A 24,000-nucleotide genomic window follows, 5' to 3' on the forward strand; every position below is an offset into this window, starting at 1 on the left:
TACATGAGTGAAAGGTGAGTCTACCTGCAGATGGTTTCCGTATCCAAAACATTCTTTACTGTTCTGACCTGTGAGCAGCCTCCCAGCGCCGTCTCCAGCAGGTGGCGGTACTGTCCCACCCTGACAGTGAAGTCGCGATCGTTTATCCACCGTGGCAACACAGCGACGAAGCTCAGTGCGGTGGGCGTGGCCTTTAGCCAGCATGCTCTCAGCCAGCTGGATCAGCAGGTGAACCTTCTCCTGGGTGTGCTGAGAGGCCGTCAGACAGGTGAGTGGTGATGGCGGTGGTGAAAACGTTGTGTGTGTTTGTGTGTTGTGTGTGTTCTCACCTTGGCCGACACACAAAACTCTCTGTGTTGGTTCAGCAGTTCTTGTGTTTCAGACGCCGATGCGCCCGGCGATGTGTGCGTGGCCAGGTAGTGGTCACCTGACTGTGCAGCCAATCCAGAGCCTGAAACCAACAGTTTCATTACTCTTCCATTTAATGAAAATAGCCTAAACGTGAGGTCACGGTTCTTCTGCGGTTCATCAATAAATACTTTCACAAACTATAAGCAGTGAGCGTGACGCTAAAGTGTGATAGCGTGAAAATGCTAGAACACAATAAATAACGACCATTTCCAGACATACTAAATCAGGGTTTCCATTGGCCGAAGCGAAACAGGAAATGACCATTGCCTGTGCTTCAATATACAAGTTATACTGCAGATTATAATTTTAAACACAATACACATGATCAATTTATAGTGTGATACACATTGTAGACAAAACTACCCAACAGTAGGGCTGAAATTAACGAGTATTTTAATTATAGATTAGTCTGCCGATTTTTTTCTCAATTAATCAATTAGTTGTTCGGTCCAGAAAAGTTTTTAAAACGTTGATCAGTGTTTCCAAAGCCCGAGGAGACGTCCTAAAATGGTCCTCAAAGCAAATATATTCAGTTTACTGTCACCGAGGAGCAAAGAAACCAGAAAATATTCACATTTTAGAAGCTGAAATACAAATTTGTTTATTTTTTCTTTAAAAAAGGACTCAAGTGATTAATCAATTATTAAATAGTTGGCGGTTAATTTAATGACAACTAATCGATTCATCAATTAATCGTTGCAACTCAACCAAACAGTGTATAATGTGGTAAAAATATGCCCAATCCCGGCTTGCTGTGATCATTGCATGTCAAACTAATCAATGCTAAGGCATCCTTAATAATGTCCAATTATGTGATATTTAACAATATCGCACTCTCAAAGGGGCCCAAGAGCACCTTTACTTTGATACTTACAGTACATTTTGCTGATAGTTCTTATACTTAAGTAAAATTTTGAATGCAAGACTTTTACTAGTTATTTTTAAATACAGCCTCTTTTACTTAAGTTAAAGATATGAGTACTTCTACCACTGACAAGGATGCAAGGTCTGTTCTGTTGACTGTGTGATTGATAAGCCACCAGTAGGAATTCATTAATAATCCTCTAATATTCCAAAATGCATTTCCTGTCACCGTAATGACATTGCAGATTTTGTGTACCTGCTGGGTGTGGCTCTGGAACATCAGGTACTGCTGGCACTGATCCAGTCTACGTTTCTTCAAAGTCCAGAAATGAAGAACTCTGTTTTCCCTCTGGAGCAACTCACTGAGGATACCTGCACACACACACGGATCATTAAAATGAACACTGGTGTACACATATACTCAAACCAATCATGCGTGGAGTTCCTCAGGGCTCTATACTGGTTCCACTGTACGTCTCTATAACACTCACATTACTTGTGTATTTCTGTGTGGGGTCTGTTCATTTACCTTTGACTTGTTGCTCTGGTACCCTGGAGTGCCCCGTGACCTCGGTCCCCGTTACCCGGAGACGGTGACGCTGTGGCCTGAGATGTTCGCCATCGTGACGCTGTTGCGGTGGATGTACTTGAGGAAAACTTCAGCATTTCGTCTGGCCAGAGTGCAGGCCTGTCGCCACAGAAACAAGACTGTTAGAGGACATCGTACATGGTGACTTTTATGAAACGCACATGAGGTTGTTCTATGTACAATTCAGGACTGTTCAAGACCATCAAAGAATATTTGGGATTACGCAAGACGTTCTCAGACTAGCGTAAACTTTTCAAAGCTACTAAATACAATTAAACAAAATGAATTTTCCTATTAGGCAAGATCATTTTAACACATCTTTAACAACATTACTACTACTCAAAAATACTCAAGAATATTCAGATATCACAAAATACCATTATATATTTATATTATATATTATATTTAGACAACATTCAAAACAATTAAAGACTATGTAAGACAGTTTCCTAAGTTGATAACAAAGGCCGACGTTTTAAACAGTGGGTCCTTAAATCCAGACAGAAGTAAACAAACTTCTCATTTTTAGTCCGCGACTCAATGAAAACTTTTTTTAGCTCCAGATTGCTAGCATTAGCTATTTAACATTAGCCGTTAACTCCTTCAGTTGAGGAAACGCTTCTTAAATATGCACCTTATATCTTGCCAACAGACTGAGGCTAAAACTAAGTCATCATACCAGCTGATGAGCCATGCAGACAAAAATATATAGATAAAAAAGAACCAGCATTGTTGCTAGTTATCTCTAGCGTGTGAAAGGTTAGACTGTTATTTCATTCTATCATAACCCTGTTTGGATGTTAACTATAGAGAGATATACTTGGGCAAGATGTTAGATTTATGCTTTATGTTTTCATTTGAGAGATTACAAGAGAAAAGTATCTGATAATCAGGACGAGTATTGTCCAGAGTACATGGTCCAATAAAGAGCAGGACAGAGCTGCTAGCATTAGCCTAAACTTTGATATGGTAGGACCGGCTCCTACACAGTGGGTCCTAAACATGTTTATTTTCTGACTTCACTTGAAATCCTACAAACTTAGTTAAGTTAGCTAATAATTGGAAAACTAGCCTTGGGAGTAACCCTGGGTTGCTATTGTAGCTTTTAAGCTAGTTAGCCAGGCATGCTAATGTTTTACCTTACATTAGCACAGACAAACGTTAGTTTTTGTATTATACAGGTTATAAAGACATCATTCATGCTCCATGTAAACCACTTCACTAAAAGACAGCTGCCGTGCCCAGTTATGGTTGCTTATTTCTGATTGGATGGTTCAGGGAGGGGGTTTAAGGCTTTTCTTTTCGAGCTCTCCTCACCTTCAGGAACGCCTCCTTCTGCTCCATGTGTTTGTTGATGAGTGGCATGAGCTGCTCCGGTTGTCTCTCTCCACCTCCACACCAGTCCTCCTCCCGGCGGTACTCCTGCTCCAGACTCTCCAGTACCCCACACACCTGGAGAAAGACAGCAGACAGGTGGGTGGAGAGGCGTACAGACAGGTAGTAAGGTAGGACAGACAGACAGCTGTACCTGCTGGGATGTCCTGTAGAAGGCTGCGGAGGCGTTCACCAGTTTGAGTCTGTCTTCAATCCTCAGCATTAGAGTCTGCCAGTGCAGCGCCACCGTCTGGGCACAAGACCTCACTCCATCTGGATCATAGTGACCTGACCTGAAGGGGGGAGACTCAGAGGTCAGAGGTCACATGATTGGGACGACTTCTTAATACAGGACCTCTGGATGATGATTAACATGTTGGTTTTAATCACAACTCCAGAGGAAACTTGTATTTTTACCTGATGATCAGCCATTAACTGAAAGTGCTGAATATTGGATATTAGTCTCATGTCTGTGTGTTATGTACGGAGTTGGAGTCGGGATGTAGTTAGCCTAGCTTAGCATAAAGACTACATACATAAAGTAACCAAGTAACGTGACTTAACTTATGTAAGTTAAGTTACTTAAGTAATGTTGTAAGACAAACCATGATCTATTCCTAAACCTAACAAGGTTTGGTGCCTAAATCTAACCAAATTCTGACGTTTCACAATGACGTTTAGAAGAGAGACCTTCATCTCCTTATCTGCTTTTAGGAAATCTCTTGAAGACATTTTTACAGAGGTCTGCAGTTCTTTTTAAAACCTTTTTCATTTTAAAAAATGTGTCATCGACACTGCTGTCACCACGGCCCTTTCTGTTCATATGCTGCCCTGCTGCCCATTGTGAAATGTGGTCTTGTTCATGTTTTGCAATGTTTCCTGTATGTTATGTCTCTTTAGTCTGTATATTTTTTCCTTACTCTTTATTCCCTTGTCCCGTCAAGAGGATGTCCTGACATTTTTTTGTCCTTAACTAACTTGTCTGGTTAAATTAAAAAAAATAGTGCAGTGCAGACATCAACTAACCTGACCAGCAGCTCTGCTCTCTGCTGCAGAGCCAGAGCCACCTGATGAGTCCTCTGCAGGGAGTCGGCGTGGAGCAGAGCCTGGAACGAAGGAAGGTGTGTGGACTTAATTTCCATCGAAATTACATGTTGCCATGGTAACCTTTACATCTGTCTGCTGTGATGGACAGCAGACAGATTATCTTCCCTCTCTGCATGAGGGCAGGGTCACTGATTCATCGTCTTCATCCTCCCATTTGTTAACAAGCTCTCAGCTGAATATCCCAAAATGCACTTTATGTAATGTATTGTCTTTTTGTGTTAGTGTATGTTTTAGTGTGTGTATGTGCAGTTACCTCTATGGCTTGCTGGAGGCGCTCATGCTCCCTCTGCAGCTGCTCGGCTTCAGACAGACAGCTGGAGTTCAACATGCAGGACGACAGCATGACCTCCCCCTCTGAGATCCATCCCAGCACCTGAGACACAGACAGACAGGTGTAGATACAAATGCAGCTGTGCGTGGTGTGTTACCTGTTTGACCTGGCTCTGCAGGTGAGTGTGTGTTACCTGTTTGACCTGGCTCTGCAGGTGAGTGTGTGTTACCTGTTTGACCTGGCTCTGCAGGTGAGTGTGTGTTACCTGTTTGACCTGGCTCTGCAGGTGAGTGTGTGTTACCTGTTTGACCTGGCTCTGCAGGTGAGTGTGTGTTACCTGTTTGACCTGGCTCTGCAGGTGTGTGTGTGTTACCTGTTTGACCTGGCTCTGCAGGTGAGTGTGTGTTACCTGTTTGACCTGGCTCTGCAGGTGTGTGTGTGTTACCTGTTTGACCTGGCTCTGCAGGTGTGTGTGTGTTACCTGTTTGACCTGGCTCTGCAGGTGTCTCAGCTGCAGGTTCTGCTCCAGGTGTGTGTGTGTGTGATCTGCAATCTGCTGCATCTCCTTCTGTTTGTCCTGCAGGAGGTGCTGCAGCTCCTCCACCTGAGAGGAGAGACCCCCCTCTGCCTCCGATAGCTCGATACCTGACACACACACACACACACACACACACACACTGTTAGACCTTCAGAGTGAAGACATTTCGGCTGTTACGGTACTCGCAAATATAGTAACACAACTGTATTTATGTGTGTTTTAATCCACATTCGTTTGTCTGTGTGTGTGTGTGTGTGTGTGTGTCTCCATGACAAATTCAATACCCTGGTTTCCATGGGGACCAGCTGTGTGCTTCAGAGAGCAGTTTCCATGGCAACCCCATCCCCCTTTCCCCCTCCCTCCATTATCCTCTCTGCCCCCCCACCCCCCTTTCCCCTCTAATATCATGTGTGTGTTACTGAACTGGTCCGACGGATGCTGCACTGTAGCATTAAAATCTGCTGACTGACTTCTGGTCTGTTCTATTTTTTCACAGCAGAGGACGAAAAATTATCAATATGAAAACCTGTTCTGAACTGTCAACTGTTCTGCTTTCTGCCCGTTCGGCCTTTTGCCAGTTTATGGTTGTTTGATACATAAAATCCCATTGGAACATCCCCCCTCCCCCAAAGCACGAAAATGAAATCCAAAAACTGTGAACACTTCAAGGACCACAAGAACCCTTTCATCAATCTCTACCTCCTCAGTCATCTCTGTAAACTCAGTCAGTATATTAGACTTCAAGGACCACTGGAGCCTTAGGACTCTATGGAAACCCTTAAAAATATTTGGAACCCTAATTGAAAGCACTAGAAACAACCGGAGGACACAAAAAGTCAAGGAATTCCCTCAATGCTCTATTACCTTGTCATTGACTCCTTGAAACCACTTAGGGACCAGTGGAGAACTATTAACAATCTCTGAATACTCCTCAAGGACCAGTGGAACCCTAAGGGGAACTTTAGTCCCTCGAACCACTGAATCCCATTATGGAGCACTAAAAATCACCCAAGGACCCCTGGAACCAACAAAAAGACTCATAAAATCCCCCAGACTCCCCTAAGAGACCCCTGTAACACACATAAAAGACTCCTGGAGCCTTCTCAAGGAACCTTAAAGATGGAAATCCCTAAGGGTTCTTTAGACCGAAGTGAGAATTTGAATGTCCAAATCTCAAAAATCTCATCAGAAACCTCTGAAAACCCTTGGCAATTTGTTGAACACAACCAAGGAACACACTGAAAGATACACTGAAGTCCCTGAAGGTCTCTAAAGTTACTTCTGGAGATTCCTTAAGGGTCAGTGAAATCAAGATTCAAAGTGTTCATTGTCAGATGTTCAAGTTTCCCTGTACACTGAAATTCTGCTGTCCACATCAAATGCCTACAATAAAATAAAATAAATGTATCAATAAAAATACAATAACAAATACGATAAATAGTGATTAATGATACAATAAATCCTCTCAAGGATCCCTGGGACCCCTTAAAGAACTGTTGGAAGCTTGTAGGGACTTCTAGATCCCCCTCAAGGACCACTGCAGCACTACTCAATTACCTCTGGAACCCACTTCATAAGCACTACAAACCAACTATGAACTACTAACCAAAAGACTCCTGGAAGTATCTCAAGGTCACCAGAGCCCCGTCAGTGACTCCTGGGAATCTCTTAGGGACTACCAGAACCCATTCAATGAGCATTTAAACCCTTAGAAGCTCTTCATGGACCACATGAACCCTTTGCAGGATCTCTTCCTCCTCCATTACCTTTGCAGTCCCAAAAGTGGCTTCTGGAAACTGTCCAGAAAGCCTTTAAGTGGCCTCTAAAACCTGTTAGAGAACTTCCAGAGCTCCCTGAAGGACCAGCACAGCTCTATCAAACACCACTGGGACTCCCTAAAGCACAAGTCAAGAAACTCTGAAAGACAATAAAACACTGCTGGAAGCCCGTAAATGACTCGTGTTGTCTCTATTTCATTTCTTGTGGTGTACCCCACGGCTCATTCCTAGTTCCCTTTATTTTCAGTCTATATAAGCTGCCGTTAGGTTCTAACATTCAAAAAAATGGTGTAAATTCACGACGATACGCGGATGACACTCAGCTTAACGTTTCTGTTCATCCGATGACCTCAGCCCTGTTCACACCCTTGTTAATTGCATTTCAGATCAGCAAATGTAATCTGTGAAAGTAATCACATTACTAATCAGTAGCGGCACTAATCATACCGTAAGTAGAAGTAGTAGGAATGGTAGCATTAAATATAATATTACTAGAATTACAGTACAATTGTACGGAAGTGTGTGTCTTACCCGATGCCTGGACCTCAGTGACGTACTGCTGAAGGTCGTGACCTTGTTGGATGACCTCATAGATCATATTGTTCATAGCCAGCCTTCGCTCCATGTGCCTGCAGATCAATCAATCAGTCAAAGCCTGCAATGGCCTGTTTTCTATGAGCAATTTTTGTGTTGAGCCAGGATGACGTCATCACAATGGTCAGTTTACCTGTGGATGCGCTGCTGTGCTAGCGTTAGCACCTCAGGGCTGGCCTCCACTAGCCGTGACTGGCCCAATGCTAGCTTGTCCTGGGCTAGCTTGTCGTGGTTTGCATCGGCTAGCCGTGGCGATGCTAGCTTTTCTGCTGAGAAGTCCTGGGACTGTTTCTGGAGGTCCTGCTTCCAGGCATCTATTTCCCCGGTTACCTACGAAACACACATACATAATTAATCCAACCTTGACACAGCGGAAGGAGGTTAAAAAAATGAAATGCATAAAGTATTAATTATTAGTAAATGAAAAACATAAACGTTGCACCTCCAGTGTGCACTGGTGCAGAATGCGGAGCTGCAGGTAAACATCCAATCGGATTTTCCTCTGGTGGAAAAGTTCCTCCAACTGAACATGAGACTCTTCCAGCTGCTGCAACACTGACTCCACATGGGCCACCGAGCTACCCTGGGGCCTGAAACAAACGCACCTAAAATGGTTAAACAAACCCAAGAACATGAACTTTACAAACTTAAAAACAAATGTGCCATTACAGGTCAAATAAAGTCGAAAACAAATGCACCCGCATAGATTATACAAAGTATAAAATAAACACACCCACACATGCTATAGAACCTGAAAACAAAAACACCCACAGTCTTTACATACACCAACTCCACACAGGACCATGAGCTGCCCAGAACAGTGAAACAAATGCACCCACACTGATTATACAAGCTAGAAAAAACCTGAAAACAAAAACGCTTCCACACAGGCTGCCTCGAAGGGCAGAGGGTGTTCTATGCTGTCAAGTTTGTAAAGTCCCTTCAGGCAAATTTTGATGTGCAATAAGGGCTGTAAAAATAAAAATGACTTGACTACCTGAAAACAAACGCACCCACACAGTTTATACAAACTACAAAATGAACGCACCTACACAGGTTAAACAAAGCTGGAAACAAACCAACTCCACCCACACAGAATACATACACGAACATCACATGTGCCACACAGCTGCCTTGATGCTTAAAAGAAACATACCCTGTAGATTTTACAAACCTTAAACACCCACAATAATGACAAACACCAGATCAGATCCACACAGGCTGCCCCGATGAGTGAATCAAACGCACCCATACTCTCTGCGTGTACCTGAGTTGCAGGATGAGATCTTCTCCTTCCCGGATGACACTCATCGCAGCTTCCTGTGGGTCAGGGTTAGATTCAGGGTTAGTGTGAGGGTTAGAGCTGAGGGGTCAGAGGTCAGGGGGGTGTTAGGTTGTTATGACGGGGTTAGGCGTAGAGGTCAGAGGTCAGCAGGTACCTGCGTGTTGGCCTGCTGCTGCTGCTGCTGGCTGATGAGAGCCTGCAGAGCCTCAACGGTGTCCGGACAAACACAGAGATCTGAGGAGAGCTGCTTCTGGAGGCCCTCCATCCATACTGAGAGCTGAGGAGGAGGAGGAGGAGGAGGGGAGGAAGAGAGGGGAGGAGAGGAGGAGGAAGAGCAGGAGGAGGAGGAGAGAAGAGGAGGAGAGGAGAGGAGGAGGAGGAGGAGGGGGAGGAGGAGGAGTGGAGGGGGGAGAGATCAGGAGAGGAGGAGGACGAGGAAAAACATTCATTGACTCACAATAATAAACTTATAACAGGAAAACACTGCAGATATCACAGTTAATGACAGTGTATTAATTGTGTGTGTGTGTGTGTGTTTGTTACCTCCTTGGTGTGTGTGTAGAAAGACACAGCGAGGTCCAGCAGCAGCTTCCTCTGTTCAACTCTCTGGATGAACGCCTGCAAACACACAACACAATATTAAATACACACATTAACAACACATCACCTGCGGCGCATTGGTGTTTGTCCTTTCTGTTTGAAACAGGGCGTCGGCCATTTTGAACAGAAGTCCAGACTTCCTTACCTGCATGCGGAGCTCCAGGTCTCGGGCTGCCTGGTAGATCTCCTCCTCCTCACACTCTCCAGACTGAGCCAGCTGATCGGCTGCTTCCAGAAGCTTCTCTGCATTAGTGTAAGTGTTCTGTCACACACACACACATCATGGTGAACAATCCTGCTTTTGAGATTAAGTCCTCACAAAGTCTCCACCAGCTGCATTAACACCTGCTACACACACTTTCATTTATTTAGTGTTTCACCTTTCTAACAGTTGAATTTACACTTACTGATCTTTACTTTACGTGTAGCAGGATATTGATCACTTAGGGAAGCTGAACAGCCATTTTATGTTGAGATAAATGTGTGGATGTGCCTTGTTGCAGGTTAGCTCGGTGTAAACTCTTGGCTAGAAAAGCTCATGGTCAGATTTATTATTTATTTTGCGTTGACTCTACACATGTCGCAGCGACGTAGGCAGCAAGACCTGTGATTGGTCGACACGTAGTCTACGCCGTAGTGGACTTGACGCAGAAGTATAAACTGGCCTTGAGCGTGGTGGATGTGTTACCTGTGCGACCTGCTGGAAGTCGTCATGGCGTTTCTGCAGCGCTCGCGCGCGGTGCAGAGACTTCCCCACGCCGCTGTGTTTGTTGAGGAAAACCTCACCGTGCTGCTCCACCCAGTCCAACACCTGAGAGACAGACAGGTGCTTTTGTTTAATAAAAACATTTCCACACGGTAGGTCAAGATTTTGACTTAATATCTCATAATTGTGGCTTATAGGTTAAATTCAGTGTATTTAAGTCTTAATGATTCAAATCAGTATGTAAATATTTTCTGATATTGATGTTAATATTAACTGGATAAGAAGAATCTGGTCCTAAGGTCTGATGTTAATCTCAGTCTGGATCTGTGTCTGAATGTATCATACCTGTCTAACATCCTGTTGAAACACACACAGCTGCAGGCGCTGGTGGAGGCGGAGCTTACGATGCTGCCACGCCCCCTCCACCTCATGGTGACCCTGCAAATAAAGAGAAGACTTAAAATCAGTCCACCTGTCTGTCTGTCTGCTGGTCAGTGAGGTCTGCTCTCTACTGATGGATGTGGGACGTTATGTCTCGTAAGCCATACCTGCATGACCTGGTGCAGAACTCCCATGATGCCATGCGTGGCAGCACTGAAGTCTGGTTTGGTGGCTGCGTCATCGGAGTCGGCCGCCGGGCAACGCTGGAGGACATCCAATAAGGCTTTACCACTCTCACTGACCTGCAGACAGACAGGTAGTCAGTCAGACAGACAGGTGGGGAGACAGACAGGTGTTGAGACAGACAGGTACGTGGACAGACAGGTGTTGAGACGGACAGGTGTTGAGACAGACAGGTACGTGGACAGACAGGTGTTGAGATAGACAGGTATGTGGACAGACAGGTACCTGTGTGTAGTTAGCAGAGATCTCCTCGTTCAGCTCCTGGTGTTTCTTTGTTGCAGCTTCCAGCTCTGCTGTCGCTGAAGGCAACGTCCCTTCAGAGCACGTCTGAACCCAGCCCTCCACTCTGAGCAGGAACTGGACAAGTAGAGCGACAGACAGGTAGGAAGATAAAAGCAAAACAGGTAAAATAGTGGACAGACAGGAAGACAACAAAATGTAGACAGGAAGATAGAGAGGCAGACAGGCAGGTAGACATAAAGGGGTAAAGAGGCAGATACAGACAGGTACAAAGGTTGGTGGTGAAACAGGTAAAAGACAGGTAGATAGAGAAGAAGACAGACAGGTGGACAGGTATAGTACATAGACTGGTAAAAGACAGGTAAAAAACAGGTAGACGTGCAGGTGTATGCTGCTGGTGATCCTGATTGTGTCACCTGTTCTGCCCCCTGGTGGAAGCCGGTTGCCATGGCGAGCGTGTTGCTCCGCTCCTCCAGTGTCGTCGTCAGGGACTTCCAGTCTTCCTGTAACCGTGACGACACCATGGCGATTCGCTCTGCCCCGTAGTGACCGGCCTCCGCCAGCCTCGCCGCCACGGTCACCACGCTGTCTACGTTCACGCTGCCGTTCTGCAGCGAGACGCACAGACGACTCATTCAGGACAAACGTGTTACAAATGTCCTCACTTTTCCGAAATTACTTCACTTTCCCGAAATGTCCTCGCTTTTCGAAAAAGTCCTCACTTACCTAAAATGTCCTCACTTTTCTGAAATGTCCCCACTTTCCTAATATATCCTCAATTTTCTAAAATGTCCTCACTTTCCTAAAATGTCCTCACTTTTCTAAAATGGCCCTACTTTCCTAAAATGTCCTCACTTTCCCGAAATGTCCTCACTTTCCTAAAATGTCCTCACTTTCCTAAAACGTCCTCTCTTTCCTAAAATGTCCTCACTTTCCTAAAATGTCCTCACTTTCCAAATTGTCCTCACTTTTCTAAAATGTCCTCACTTTTCTGAAATGTGCTCACCTTCCTAAAATGTTCCCACTTTCCTAAAATGTCCTCACTTTTCTAAAATGTCCTCACTTTCCAAATTGTCCTCACTTTTCTGAAATGTCCTCACTTTCCTAAAATGTCCTCACTTTCCCAAACTGTCCTCACTTTTCTAAAATGTCCTCACTTTCCTAAAACGTCTTCACTTTCACACACACACAGACTGACCATGCAGTTGGCGGTGAAGTGCTGGTGTTGTGTCTGGAGGTCGAGGGCGTGCTGGTGGTTCTGGCCGACCTCCGCCAGACTCTGCATGAACAACTCTTTACTGTGAGCGATCCACTCCGACATCTGAGATGGACAGAGACAGACAGAGACGGGTTAAAGAGCAGCGACACTTCAGCTTATGAAACAATCAGAAGCAGAGTAGGGTGGATCCTGACAAGCCGGTAGTGTGATCCAAGACAAAGCCGCTTCAGCCTGTTGTTCTGTAGGTGACATACGCAGAACGTATCAATGAGGCCTCAGGTAAGAAAGAAGATCAATGTCTTCGTCCTGTCTGTTAACAGATGAACCGTGAGCTGTAAACCTCACCTTGGTGGCGTCCTGCTCGAACAGGTGCAGCTGCAGCGCCTGGTCCAGGTGCAGCTTCCTGTCACTCCAGCTCTGCAGCAGGTGACTGCGAGCCGCCTGCAGCCGGTCCAGCAGAGACGAAACCTTCGGCGCAACGCTCTGAAAGTCCGCCCCGCCCGACAGCCAGCTGCCGTGGCCGCCACCGCCGCTGCCTTCAGTAGAGGCGTCACCGTGGGAGGGGCCCAAGCGCATGCGCTGAAGCAAGCTCCGCCCCTCTCGCTCCAGGCCGTCGACAGGTGCCGTGGCGATGGTGTTACGGAGACGACTGTGTTCCTCGAGGAGTCTGGAAAATATGGAAATAACTCTATAAACAAAAATGTCTTTAAAACTAGTTACCAAATACGTTCTGACGTTGTAATACCTAATCACTAACTCTTTAATAATCAACATCTCTTTAAATAATCAATAACTCTTTTATAATCAATGACTCTTTAAATAATCAACAACTCTTTAAATAATCAACAACTCTTTAATAATCAACAACTCTTTAAATAATCAATAACTCTTTAAATAATCACTAACTCTTTAATAATCAAAACTCTTTAAATAATCAACAACTCTAATAATCAACAACTCTTTAAATAATCAATAACTCTTTAAATAATCACTAACTCTTTAATAATCAACAACTCTTTAAATAATCAACAACTCTTTAATAATCAACAACTCTTTAATAATCAACAACTCTTTAAATAATCAATAACTCTTTAAATAATCAATAACTCTTTAAATAATCAATAACTCTTTAAATAATCACTAACTCTTTAATAATCAACAACTCTTTAAATAATCAATAACTCTTTAAATAATCACTAACTCTTTAATAATCAACAACTCTTTAAATAATCACTAACTCCTTAAATAATCAATAACTCTTTAAATAATCACTAACTCCTTAAATAATCAATAACTTTTTAATAATCAACAAGTGTGACTTAGGGTCTTCCTCACTTGCGGGCCTCGTCCACGTCCTGGGGCTCTGGTATGCGGTTCAGCCCGGCCTCCAGCTGCTCCAGCTGGGACAGCAGCTGAGTGGCGGCCCCAGAGAACTCCTCCAGACCCAGACGCAGCTCGGTCCACTCCACGTGGTCGTACTCCAGCGAGCCGCCGAGGTCAGAGGTCAGCTGGGACGGGTCCACAAGCCGGGACAAACCCTCCACCGACACCAGGCTGGTCTGAAGAGGGACAGAAAGAAGGGGTGTACTGAGAGGAAACTACAGCACGTACACACAGGGAACTCCAGTACACCAACAAGTACACACAGGGAACTACAGTACACCAACAAGTACACACAGGGAACTACAATACATCAACAAGAACACACAGGAAACTACAGTACGACTTAAAACAATGATAACCAAATGAAAACATTTTAGTACAGCAACAGACTGAGTACTTCTACTGCTATGGAACTCACTAGCAGTACTTCAGTTTGCATCAGTTATATAACTTAGCAACAGTAGTAGTACTTCATTTAACTGTAGTGATACATTGGTTAGCAACAGTTAGTAGCTATAGTACTGACTTTTGCAATACTAGTACTGATGTTATCAGTGCTATTATGTTACTTATCAATAATAGTACTGAGGTTATCAGTAGCAGTAAAACAGTACTATCTTAAAGCTGAGCCTGGTCTTGTGTTTCTGCTAGAAGGTGTCAGGTAGTACTTTATTTAGCAGTAGTAGTATTAAAGTCCTCAGTAGTAGTAGTACCTCGATGCTGAGCCTGGTCTTTGTTTCTGCTAGATGGTGTCAGGTAGTACTTTATTTAGCAGTAGTAGTATTAAAGTTCTCAGTAGTAGTAGTACCTCGAAGCTGAGCCTGGTCTTTGTTTCTGCTAGATGGTGTCAGGTAGTACTTTATTTAGCAGTAGTAGTATTAAAGTTCTCAGTAGTAGTAGTACCTCGATGCTGAGCCTGGTCTTTATTTCTGCTAGATGGTGTCAGGTAGTACTTTATTTAGCAGTAGTAGTATTAAAGTCTCAGTAGTAGTAGTACCTCGATGCTGAGCCTGGTCTTTGTTTCTGCTAGATGGTGTCAGGTAGTACTTTATTTAGCAGTAGTAGTATTAAAGTTCTCAGTAGTAGTAGTACCTCGAAGCTGAGCCTGGTCTTTGTTTCTGCTAGATGGTGTCAGGTAGTACTTTATTTAGCAGTAGTAGTATTAAAGTTCTCAGTAGTAGTAGTATCTCAAAACTGAGCCTGGTCTTTGTTTCTGCTAGATGGTGTCAGGTAGTACTTTATTTAGCAGTAGTAGTATTAAGGTTCTCAGTAGTAGTAGTACCTCGATGCTGAGCCTGGTCTTTGTTTCTGCTAGAAGGTGTCAGGTAGTACTTTATTTAGCAGTAGTAGTATTAAAGTTCTCAGTAGTAGTAGTACCTCGAAGCTGAGCCTGGTCTTTGTTTCTGCTAGATGGTGTCAGGTAGTACTTTATTTAGCAGTAGTAGTATTAAAGTTCTCAGTAGTAGTAGTACCTCGAAGCTGAGCCTGGTCTTTGTTTCTGCTAGATGGTGTCAGGTAGTACTTTATTTAGCAGTAGTAGTACTAAAGTTCTCAGTAGTAGTAGTAGTATCTCGAAGCTGAGCCTGGTCTTGTGTTTCTGCTTGAAGGTGTCAGGTAGTACTTTATTTAGCAGTAGTAGTATTAAAGTTCTCAGTAGTAGTAGTACCTCGAAGCTGAGCCTGGTCTTTGTTTCTGCTTGATGGTGTCAGGTAGTACTTTATTTAGCAGTAGTAGTATTAAAGTTCTCAGTAGTAGTAGTACCTCGAAGCTGAGCCTGGTCTTGTGTTTCTGCTAGAAGGTGTGAGGTAGTACTTTATTTAGCAGTAGTAGTATTAAAGTTCTCAGTAGTAGTAGTACCTCGAAGCTGAGCCTGGTCTTTGTTTCTGCTAGATGGTGTCAGGTAGTACTTTATTTAGCAGTAGTAGTATTAAAGTTCTCAGTAGTAGTAGTATCTCGAAGCTGAGCCTGGTCTTGTGTTTCTGCTAGAAAGTGTCAGGTAGTACTTTATTTAGCAGTAGTAGTATTGAAGTTCTCAGTAGAAGTAGTACCTCGAAGCTGAGCTTGGCGCTGCCCAGGTTGGTCTTGTGTTTCTGCCAGAAGGTGTCCGGTTTGATGAGCAGCGCCGTGTGGATGTTGGAGGAGAACGACTCCTGCAGCGTCCGGAGCACCGGCTTCACGCTGTCCCACTTACTGCCACGCATGTCCACCACCACCGTGAAGCCACGAGCACGCACGTCCTCACTGACGGACAGACGGACAGACAGGAAGTTAAGGCAGCCCTGTCTCATTACGTCTTCACCTGGCTGCTGCTGTGTGAGCACAAAGACCTTGCTGAGAGGAAGACACACTTACGTCCTCTGTAGTTTCATAGACTGTGAGACAGACAGACAGGTAAACTGACCTGGGTATGGTCGCCAGGTACGTGACCAATCGGCTGAGGTCCTCCTGTTTTATTCGATCATGATTGGTCCTGGCAGGGAAGGTCAGGATTGGTCCACCGCGTTTGTCCCGTCCACCTGGAAAACACAGTTTGTTAAACCGGGTCACATCAGGACCAAACCGGGACCAAACTGGGCGAAAGACTGTGTGTGTTTTACCCGACACGAAGGCCACTTTCTCTCTGAGCACCGTCAGGACGTCGACCGCCCGAACACACTCTGCTTTCCCTGAACCTGAGAGGCAGACAGGAGAGAAGGCGTTCAGCCTCAGGTGGTCACCTGACCTCAGGATTTATACACCTGGAGCCGCCATTTAAGAAACAGTCAGTCAACAGAAGAATCCTCTGTACCTCTTTCGATCATTGAGTAATCTCTTCAGTTAGTTTTCAAGCATAAAATTCCAGCTCCAGCTTCTGAGAAGATTTGCTGCTTTTCATTTATGTGAAAGTAAATTTATTATCTTTAGATGTTGTTACAGAGTTGGTCAGACAGAATTAGCAATTCGATGGCGTCATTTTAGGGAAATGAGTTGGCCATTTAGATTTTTATAGTTGTAGCCATATTCTTAACTAAATCCCATTGTATACATCCTGCAGTACTTCCTTTACTCACGTAAAACTAGTTCTCAATACTGTAAAAATACTTTGTTACAAGTTACAGTCCTGCATTAATAATTTTACTTCAATAAAAGAATATAATTATTGGCAACAAAAAGTACTTGCTACCGTATAATATCTTATCCTATTATTATTACTATAACATTACTATTAATGTTGTCGCTGGTCGAGGTGGAGCCAATTTTGACTACCGCACTTTTTATATGTTACTATTAGGTAGTTTAACCCTCAACAATATATCATTTTTAGTGCTGGGCAACGATTCAAATTTTTAATCGCGATTAATTGCATGATTTTGTTACGATTAATCGCATTGTTGTGCGCAAAATTTAATAATGAATTCTAAAGTAGTGTATTGCGCACTTTTAATATAAATGTACTACTATATACACAAAAGTGCAATAACATGTGGTTTGCAAACACTTTGAACAAATAAAGTGCTTTTTACCAGCAGTATTCCCTTTACACAGTAGCAATAAAATATTTCTGTAAATCTCAACTTAAACATTAATGTAATCAAATCAAATATTAAACCAAAGCTATTTGCCACTGCCAGGGCATTACCTTTTATCTAGCTGGTTAAAACAAGTTACCATCAGAGTCCCGTTTTCTTGTTTTGTCTGAGCAGGTATCAGCAGAAAAAAATTTGTTTTATCAGGGAGCAGCAGAAACAGTCTGTATTCAGCAGCAAGTGTCCCTGTCAGAGTGAGGTTCCAAATCATTGGAAGAGAGACTGATCCTCGCTGTTTGTGAGTTTCCAGAATCTGTTTACTAAATAGGACATCAACAGGAGGGAATTCACATGGCAGAGCTGCAAAACTAGATGATGGCCTGTCAGGTAAAGTTATGGAGCCTATAATTTTAACTTAAGTTAAATAGGCTACAGCTGTGTAGCGCACAGAAGCCATTTACTCGCAGCGTAGTCTGCCGAAGCCTCCCTCCGCTGCTAGTTTGGGTGGCTGATTTGCAGGCTGATTAACATCCCACCCCTCCTTTGACCCATGGTTTGACTGGATGTGGATTCAGAACCAGTGAGCAACGGACATTCAAAAAAATTATAAAAAAGGCATTAACATGTGATAAAATCATTCTCAGCGCTCATTAATTAATGCGTTGCTGCGAAAATAACGCGTTAACGTGCCCAGCCCTAATAATTTTAGAAACTCATTATAGATATTCTCTGTAAAATTAAAATTTGTACTCGAGTAAAGTACAAGTACAGTACTTAAGTATGTAAATGTCCTTAACACCACTGATATCTTTCAGTTCTATTTCCTATAGGCTTCGCCCTCTAAAGCTATCTCTATTGGATTTACCCCTTCCGCGCTCCTGCACGGCACTTAGAATTCTACACCCACCCACAGCGTGGGCCTCTCCTACGTCCGCACCTTCTATATATACAACGGTGAGACCCAGCCATGGGCTCCCATTTTTATTCAGCACTAAGCTGTCTAAAGAGCAGAAGATTTGACTAAAGAGCAACGACTTTCCAGCTGGAAAACAAGAAGAACGATGTCTTTCAGCAAGCCGGCCCGAACAGGGCGAGACGCCACGGCGTCTGCCACACGGGCTACATCGTGCTGGGTGATCTCTGTCCCCACTGCGAGGCGTGCCTCAGACCGGAGAACACCAGCCGAGTGCTCACTCTTTGTTCGCCCCCCACCTCCCCCCGAAGAGTGGCGTTGCCGGGCGGATAGCTTGCCATTCAGGACGAGGAGGTGTGGTGGTCCACCTGCTCTCTGGAGGAAGCCCTCGATCTGCTGTTGACAGAAGAGCGGAAGTTGGATGGCTCCACTTTTCCCATTCACGGGTCTCCGAGCGGCTCCTCGCTTCCTCCGTTCCGACCTCCGATGACGCCGGCCTCGGCGTTAGTAGGTTGCCGCTGCGAGGTAAGCGAACTAGGAACTAATGGATAGCTAACATGACGCTGACATGTGGTCTGCCTGGATCAGGTGACCAGGGAGACCCCGTGCCCACGTTACTCCACATTAGTTGTGGCTAATGACATTTAGCAGCCGTTTTCATTGCTGCTGGACGAAATGTTGTTGCTCCTTTTTGTGGAAGTTGTTGAACAAATGCTGTTTGTGCTTGTCTCAGTCGAACCAAGTACACATTTCCCACACGGTGTGACCCAGCTGCTGTGTCTGTCATTCCCGGACACAGGAAGTTTCTGCGGTTTTCATTCCAGGGCGCCCAGTAACAATACAACCCCCTGCCCTTCGGTAACTCCCTGGCCCCGCGCACTTTTTCCAAGTGTGTCGATACAGCCCTGGAGCCGCTGCGGAGGTCGGGCATCAGGGTCCTGTTTTATCTGGACGACCTGCTGCTGCTGGCGCCGCCCCGGGACGAAGCGGTGGTGCAGACGGCCCAGCTAGTCGCACACCTGTCTTACCTGGGCTTCACAGTGAACTGGAAGAAGAGTGCTCCTCTCCCCTCCCAGAGAATCACCTACCTTGGCGTGGTACTGGACTCCTCTCTACGGAGAGCGCGGCTCTCTCAGGAGAGGGTGGATGCTCTGGTGGAGCTGCTCCACTGTGTTGTCCCTCTAGCGGCGGTGGCAGCTCTGTCGGTCATGAGGCTTCTGCGCCTCATGACGGCGGCTCACATGGTGGTCCCCCTGGGCCTCCTCCTGCTGCGGTGCTTTCGTTCCTCCAGTTGCTCATGGATGGGGGGCTGGCGTTCAGTACAACCTACACTGCCGCTATTTCGTCCTGTCATGAGGGCTTCGGGGACAGGACTGTGTTCTACCACACCCTGGTGAAGCGTTTCCTTAGGGGGTGTGGAGGCGCAGGCCCGTTACGCGCCTTAACTGGGTGTCTCATTATGGCTCTGGGCAGGTGAGTTGTGCTTGGTGGTACCGTTTGGGCCAGTGAGGCGTTGACTCATCCTGCTTCGCCTCTAACCCAATAGCGATAGCCTTAGAGGGCGAAGCCTATACGAAATAGAAAGGAGGTTATGTACTGTAACCCGGATTCTATGAGTATAGGCGTAGCCCTCTAAGTTGTAGGTCTCACTGGACCTCGGTTCTCAGTGCTGAAGAAAAGGCATTTGGGAGCCGATGGCTGGGTCTCACCAATACAAGGTGCGGACGTAGGAGAGGGCATAGACTAAAATTCTCAGTGCCGCGCAGGCGTGGAAGGGGTAAACCCAATAGTGACAGCCTTAGAGGGCTGCGCCTTTACTCATAGAATCTGGGTTGCTGTACGTAACCCCCGGTCTAACAAATGTAAACCTCATAAACATTTACAAAACAAAGATTTGTTGGGTTCTAAATCACACTTCACCTTTTCTCTTTACTTTTACTGCAGCTGCCCTTACAAAGGATTGTGGGTCAGAATAGCCAGAAAAGCATGCTGGCTTGCAGTCTGCAAAATGCGAGCAGGTGTAGTCGGACAACCTGGTGCTTTTGGCATACTTTGACACACTATGTACTGGGATGTACTAAATATCTTTCTGGCATACTAAACAGTTTGGTAGTTTGGTGTTTCTTAGCATGCAGTCTTCTTCTTTGCAACATTTCCAGGCACATCGCTGTATTTCATGGCTCATTACCACCAGCAACTGTCAGCCAGTGGAGTTGTATGAAACTGGCAGCAGGAACCTGCTTGTGTACATAAACAGAACTGGGAGCCACTCGTGTGGAAACATGGCTCCATAGCTCTGCTATAGGTCAGATAGCTCCCATTGACTCCGGCGTGAACCAAAGTGGTAAATCTACCAGCCGGCGCCGCTGCTACTCTTCTTTAACCACAGTGATTCACCACACAGACCCTCAGACCGTGAAGTCCGTCTGTGTTAAGATCACTCATCAGTTCTTGGTAAACACCAACACCACAGCCTCATTTTCAGTTAATGTAATAATACAATTTAGAGAAAAAGGGGGCCCAGCAAACAACATCAAACTCTTTCCACCCGTCCACCAAAATGAGCCAATCAGGCGTCAGAGAGACGAGCTGACTGACATTTCAATTAAAAAGCCGACTCCTGCAGCTCAGTGTGTGTGTGTGTGTGTGTTGCAGCAGACAGATATACAGGCCTCCCATGTGCGTCAGATCATCCTGCACAGCGGGAGGAAGCTAATCCAACACGCACACACACACCGAGGGCATTAAACATCTCACATTAGCAGCTCGAGCGGCGATAACCCTCTGAGAGAAAACCTAAAAACAGGACGGAGATGAAGGAGAACGCTCAAATTTACACAACCTGAACTGCCTCCTAACGGTGCCCTGCTTCTCCTTCATTACTGTCCTTGAATCACTTCCTCCCAGTGGGCCCATCCGTCTCCTCAAGCCCACTCCCACAGTTCAGACCCAGATTTACTGTCTGGTAAATCTAGAGTAATTGTTTGGCCTGAGACCGCTGATGGATTATCAGAGGATTCTGGTGGATGCCCTGTTTTAACTGTGTCATAGCCCCGAAAACACAAATCTACACAAACACAGGTCAAGCCTTGATACAGTAAGGCTCCTGATCCCAACTAGAAGGGCCCGACCAGCTCCGGCAGCTGCGGCTCAGCAGAAACATGCAGACTCGTGGACTTTGCTGGCTGCTCTGGACTGTAGTAGCAGGATGGAGAATGCACATCACCCCACTGGCTGTAAGTTTAGGAAGCGCTTGATTTGATTTGCAGCAGAGTTTTCCATGAGCGGAGCACGCATCTTAAACGGCAACATCGCCATTGATCACATTCATTTAATTGTTGGAAGATAAAATTGTAATCGCGAAAAATGTTTCGATTAATTGTGCAACTCCACACAGAAAGGCCCAGGATGATGAAATTAAAGGATGAGGAGGAGTCAAACATTCCCACATGCATTATTTTCCTTAACGAGACACCTCAGAGTGCATTATTCCTTACAAATGTGTTCATTTTGAACTGCATGTATAGCTGAAACGTTTAGTATATTATTCAGTTAATTAAGTGACGAACCCATTCTCGCTCCCAAGTCAACGATGATGGTCCTGGTTAATGTTAACTGACCTGATGCACAAAACAGGACGTGTTTAACATTAATCTTTCCCTAGCCGTAGCCAAGTAGTTGCTTTTGCTACCTCAACGACTCGCAGGATGCAGGTCATGAACCTAAACTTCAAATCTTCATCACCCACCCCGACCGCCTCCCTACATCTTCAGTGCAGCACGGGAACAGAACGGCTAAGACTAATTTGGAGTATATAAATGTGATTTCTAGGCTGTTGCTGAGAGGTTTTATTTCTGTGTGTGGGTCATTAATAAAAATATGAGAACAGGCTGTTCCTTATCACTGCTGATCATTAAATCACCACTCCTGCAGCACATCGGCCGTCCTGTGTGAATAAATGGGCCGAATAGCAAAACAGGATGGTTTTCCACAGACTTGGGTAAACCTGGTGTCAATATATAACAGGTCTGAGAGCAGAAGTCTCTAATGAGGCGTTGGTGTTGGGGGGGGGGGGGTTGGGGCTGTAAACATGACACCGTGTCTGAATCCAGTGTGTTCAACCATAGGCTGCTCCTGACTAACTGCTATTAAAAAAAACTCAATTAGGAATCTGAATGATCCCTGATCAGCTGCCTGTCAGGCTGAATGATCCTGGACCAGCTGTCAATCAAGCTGACTCCGGACCAGCGCAGGGAGTTGGAGAAGGGATTTCCATTGTGATAAAGCTGTCTCACACAAAATAACAGGCACACACATTGAGTCAGTGTAAAGCCTAAAATAGCTGCTGCACAGAGCAGATGAAAAGCCTTCAGAGAAACTTGCTGTCAGTCTGTCAGGACTCATCACCCTGATTATGCAACAAAAGCTAATGAATACGTTTCACTACAATGTCCTCTGAGTCTCCGAAATGCCAGCCTCTTTCACATGAAGACATCAGAGCCGGGCCGAGGCTGGCGTGATATTTGAGAACTCTGATGACCGTACGTAGGCAAATATATATTTTGGCATCACTTTTTGAAAACAAACATATCTAGAACATATAAAACAAGATTAAAACATAAAAAAGAAGCAGCAAAACAGACTAGGTCATCAGTGGAGTGGGTTTACCCTATTATAAGTGTCGTTATTTAGGCCTCTGCCCCATCATACAAACACAAATATCAAAATACTCATGTTAATGAATAAATAGATTGCTTAAGCCTGCCATGGTCACATTTTATTGTTGGTCAAAATAAAAAGAATCTCTGCTGCAGTTTGTTGTTAATTATCGGCTGACATATACACAGAATCTCACGTTTTGTGTCTGCGATAAAATTGGCCTCTAGAAGACTCGTTGTCCAAAGGATTTTAGTTCATTAAAACTCGATCCAACCTAATGTTTCAAAGTAAAAGCCCCCCAGCTGCTTCACAGTAAAACCTAACCTGATATTTCAAAGTAAAAGCCCCCCAGCTGCTTCACAGTAAAACCCAACATGATGTTTCAAAGTAAAACTCCCCCAGCTGCTTCACAGTAAAACCTAACCTGATATTTCAAAGTAAAAGCCCCCCAGCTGCTTCACAGTAAAACCCAACATGATGTTTCAAAGTAAAAGTCCCCCAGCTGCTTCACAGTAAAACCTAACCTGATATTTCAAAGTAAAAGCCCCCCAGCTGCTTCACAGTAAAACCTAACCTGATATTTCAAAGTAAAAGCCCCCCAGCTGCTTCACAGTAAAACCCAAACTGATATTTCAAAGTAAAAGTCCCCCAGCTGCGTCACAGTAAAACCTAACCTGATATTTCAAAGTAAAAGCCCCCCAGCTGCTTCACAGTAAAACCTAACCTGATATTTCAAAGTAAAAGCCCCCCAGCTGCTTCACAGTAAAACCCAAACTGATATTTCAAAGTAAAAGTCCAACCTGACATTTCAAAGTAAAAGTCCCTCAGGTGCTTCACAGAAAAAACAAACCTGATGTTTCAAAGTAAAACCCAGTTTGCTCTTTCACAGTAAAAGCCCTCCCAAACCTTTCGCAGTAAAGGAAGTAGAGCTGTCATGAAGTCTTTGGGCGGGTCCTGATTTGATGCCCAAACACTGAACCCTTCCTGAGGACCACACCTTGGCACCTTGCCTCAGTGTGTGAATGGGTGAAAGCTGGCATGTGTTTGAAAGCACTGAGTGGTCAGCAGAATAATGTAGTCCACTTACCATTTAAAGCCTCCTGGCAGAGTGAAAGCCCTCTGGCTTCTTTACGGTAAAAGTCCTTAAGCTAACTCATATCTTCACGCTCGCTGAAATCCTACACGGCCCCAGGTTTGCTTTAGGCTTCTGTAACCCTCGGATAAGTCTGATTAAATTTCCTGAACAACAACAGGCCACTGCTCCATCAGAATACTGCCTCTGCATCATCTTCTTGCTCTGCATGTTTTTGCTGCTACAAGCAAAATGTCAGGTTGTCAG

The 24,000-nt window shown here is 44.8% G+C and overlaps 2 protein-coding genes across 2 annotated transcripts in view; both read right to left on the reverse strand.

Moving 5' to 3' along the window:
- Positions 1-24,000, reverse strand: part of LOC119916213 (NLR family CARD domain-containing protein 3-like) — a 795,320-nt gene that overhangs the window by 518,063 nt on the left and 253,257 nt on the right.
- Positions 1-24,000, reverse strand: part of LOC119905153 (kalirin-like) — a 52,227-nt gene that overhangs the window by 27,339 nt on the left and 888 nt on the right. The window contains 29 exon segments of the mRNA XM_038721908.1: positions 69-249; positions 330-436; positions 439-451; positions 1,532-1,647; positions 1,805-1,858; positions 1,861-1,963; positions 3,182-3,316; positions 3,393-3,531; positions 4,265-4,344; positions 4,599-4,718; positions 5,098-5,261; positions 7,464-7,561; positions 7,660-7,856; positions 7,969-8,116; positions 8,794-8,846; positions 8,966-9,088; positions 9,355-9,429; positions 9,557-9,673; positions 10,100-10,222; positions 10,463-10,555; positions 10,666-10,800; positions 10,967-11,098; positions 11,398-11,589; positions 12,180-12,302; positions 12,546-12,867; positions 13,536-13,759; positions 15,632-15,824; positions 15,985-16,099; positions 16,181-16,255. Of these exon segments, the coding sequence (XP_038577836.1) occupies positions 69-249; positions 330-436; positions 439-451; positions 1,532-1,647; positions 1,805-1,858; positions 1,861-1,963; positions 3,182-3,316; positions 3,393-3,531; positions 4,265-4,344; positions 4,599-4,718; positions 5,098-5,261; positions 7,464-7,561; positions 7,660-7,856; positions 7,969-8,116; positions 8,794-8,846; positions 8,966-9,088; positions 9,355-9,429; positions 9,557-9,673; positions 10,100-10,222; positions 10,463-10,555; positions 10,666-10,800; positions 10,967-11,098; positions 11,398-11,589; positions 12,180-12,302; positions 12,546-12,867; positions 13,536-13,759; positions 15,632-15,824; positions 15,985-16,099; positions 16,181-16,255 (3,750 nt within the window).

Source organism: Micropterus salmoides, unplaced genomic scaffold, assembly GCF_014851395.1.
Source record: "Micropterus salmoides isolate LMB-PRFRI ecotype aquatic unplaced genomic scaffold, ASM1485139v1 Ms_hic_scaffold_1, whole genome shotgun sequence".
Lineage (NCBI taxonomy): Eukaryota > Metazoa > Chordata > Actinopteri > Centrarchiformes > Centrarchidae > Micropterus > Micropterus salmoides.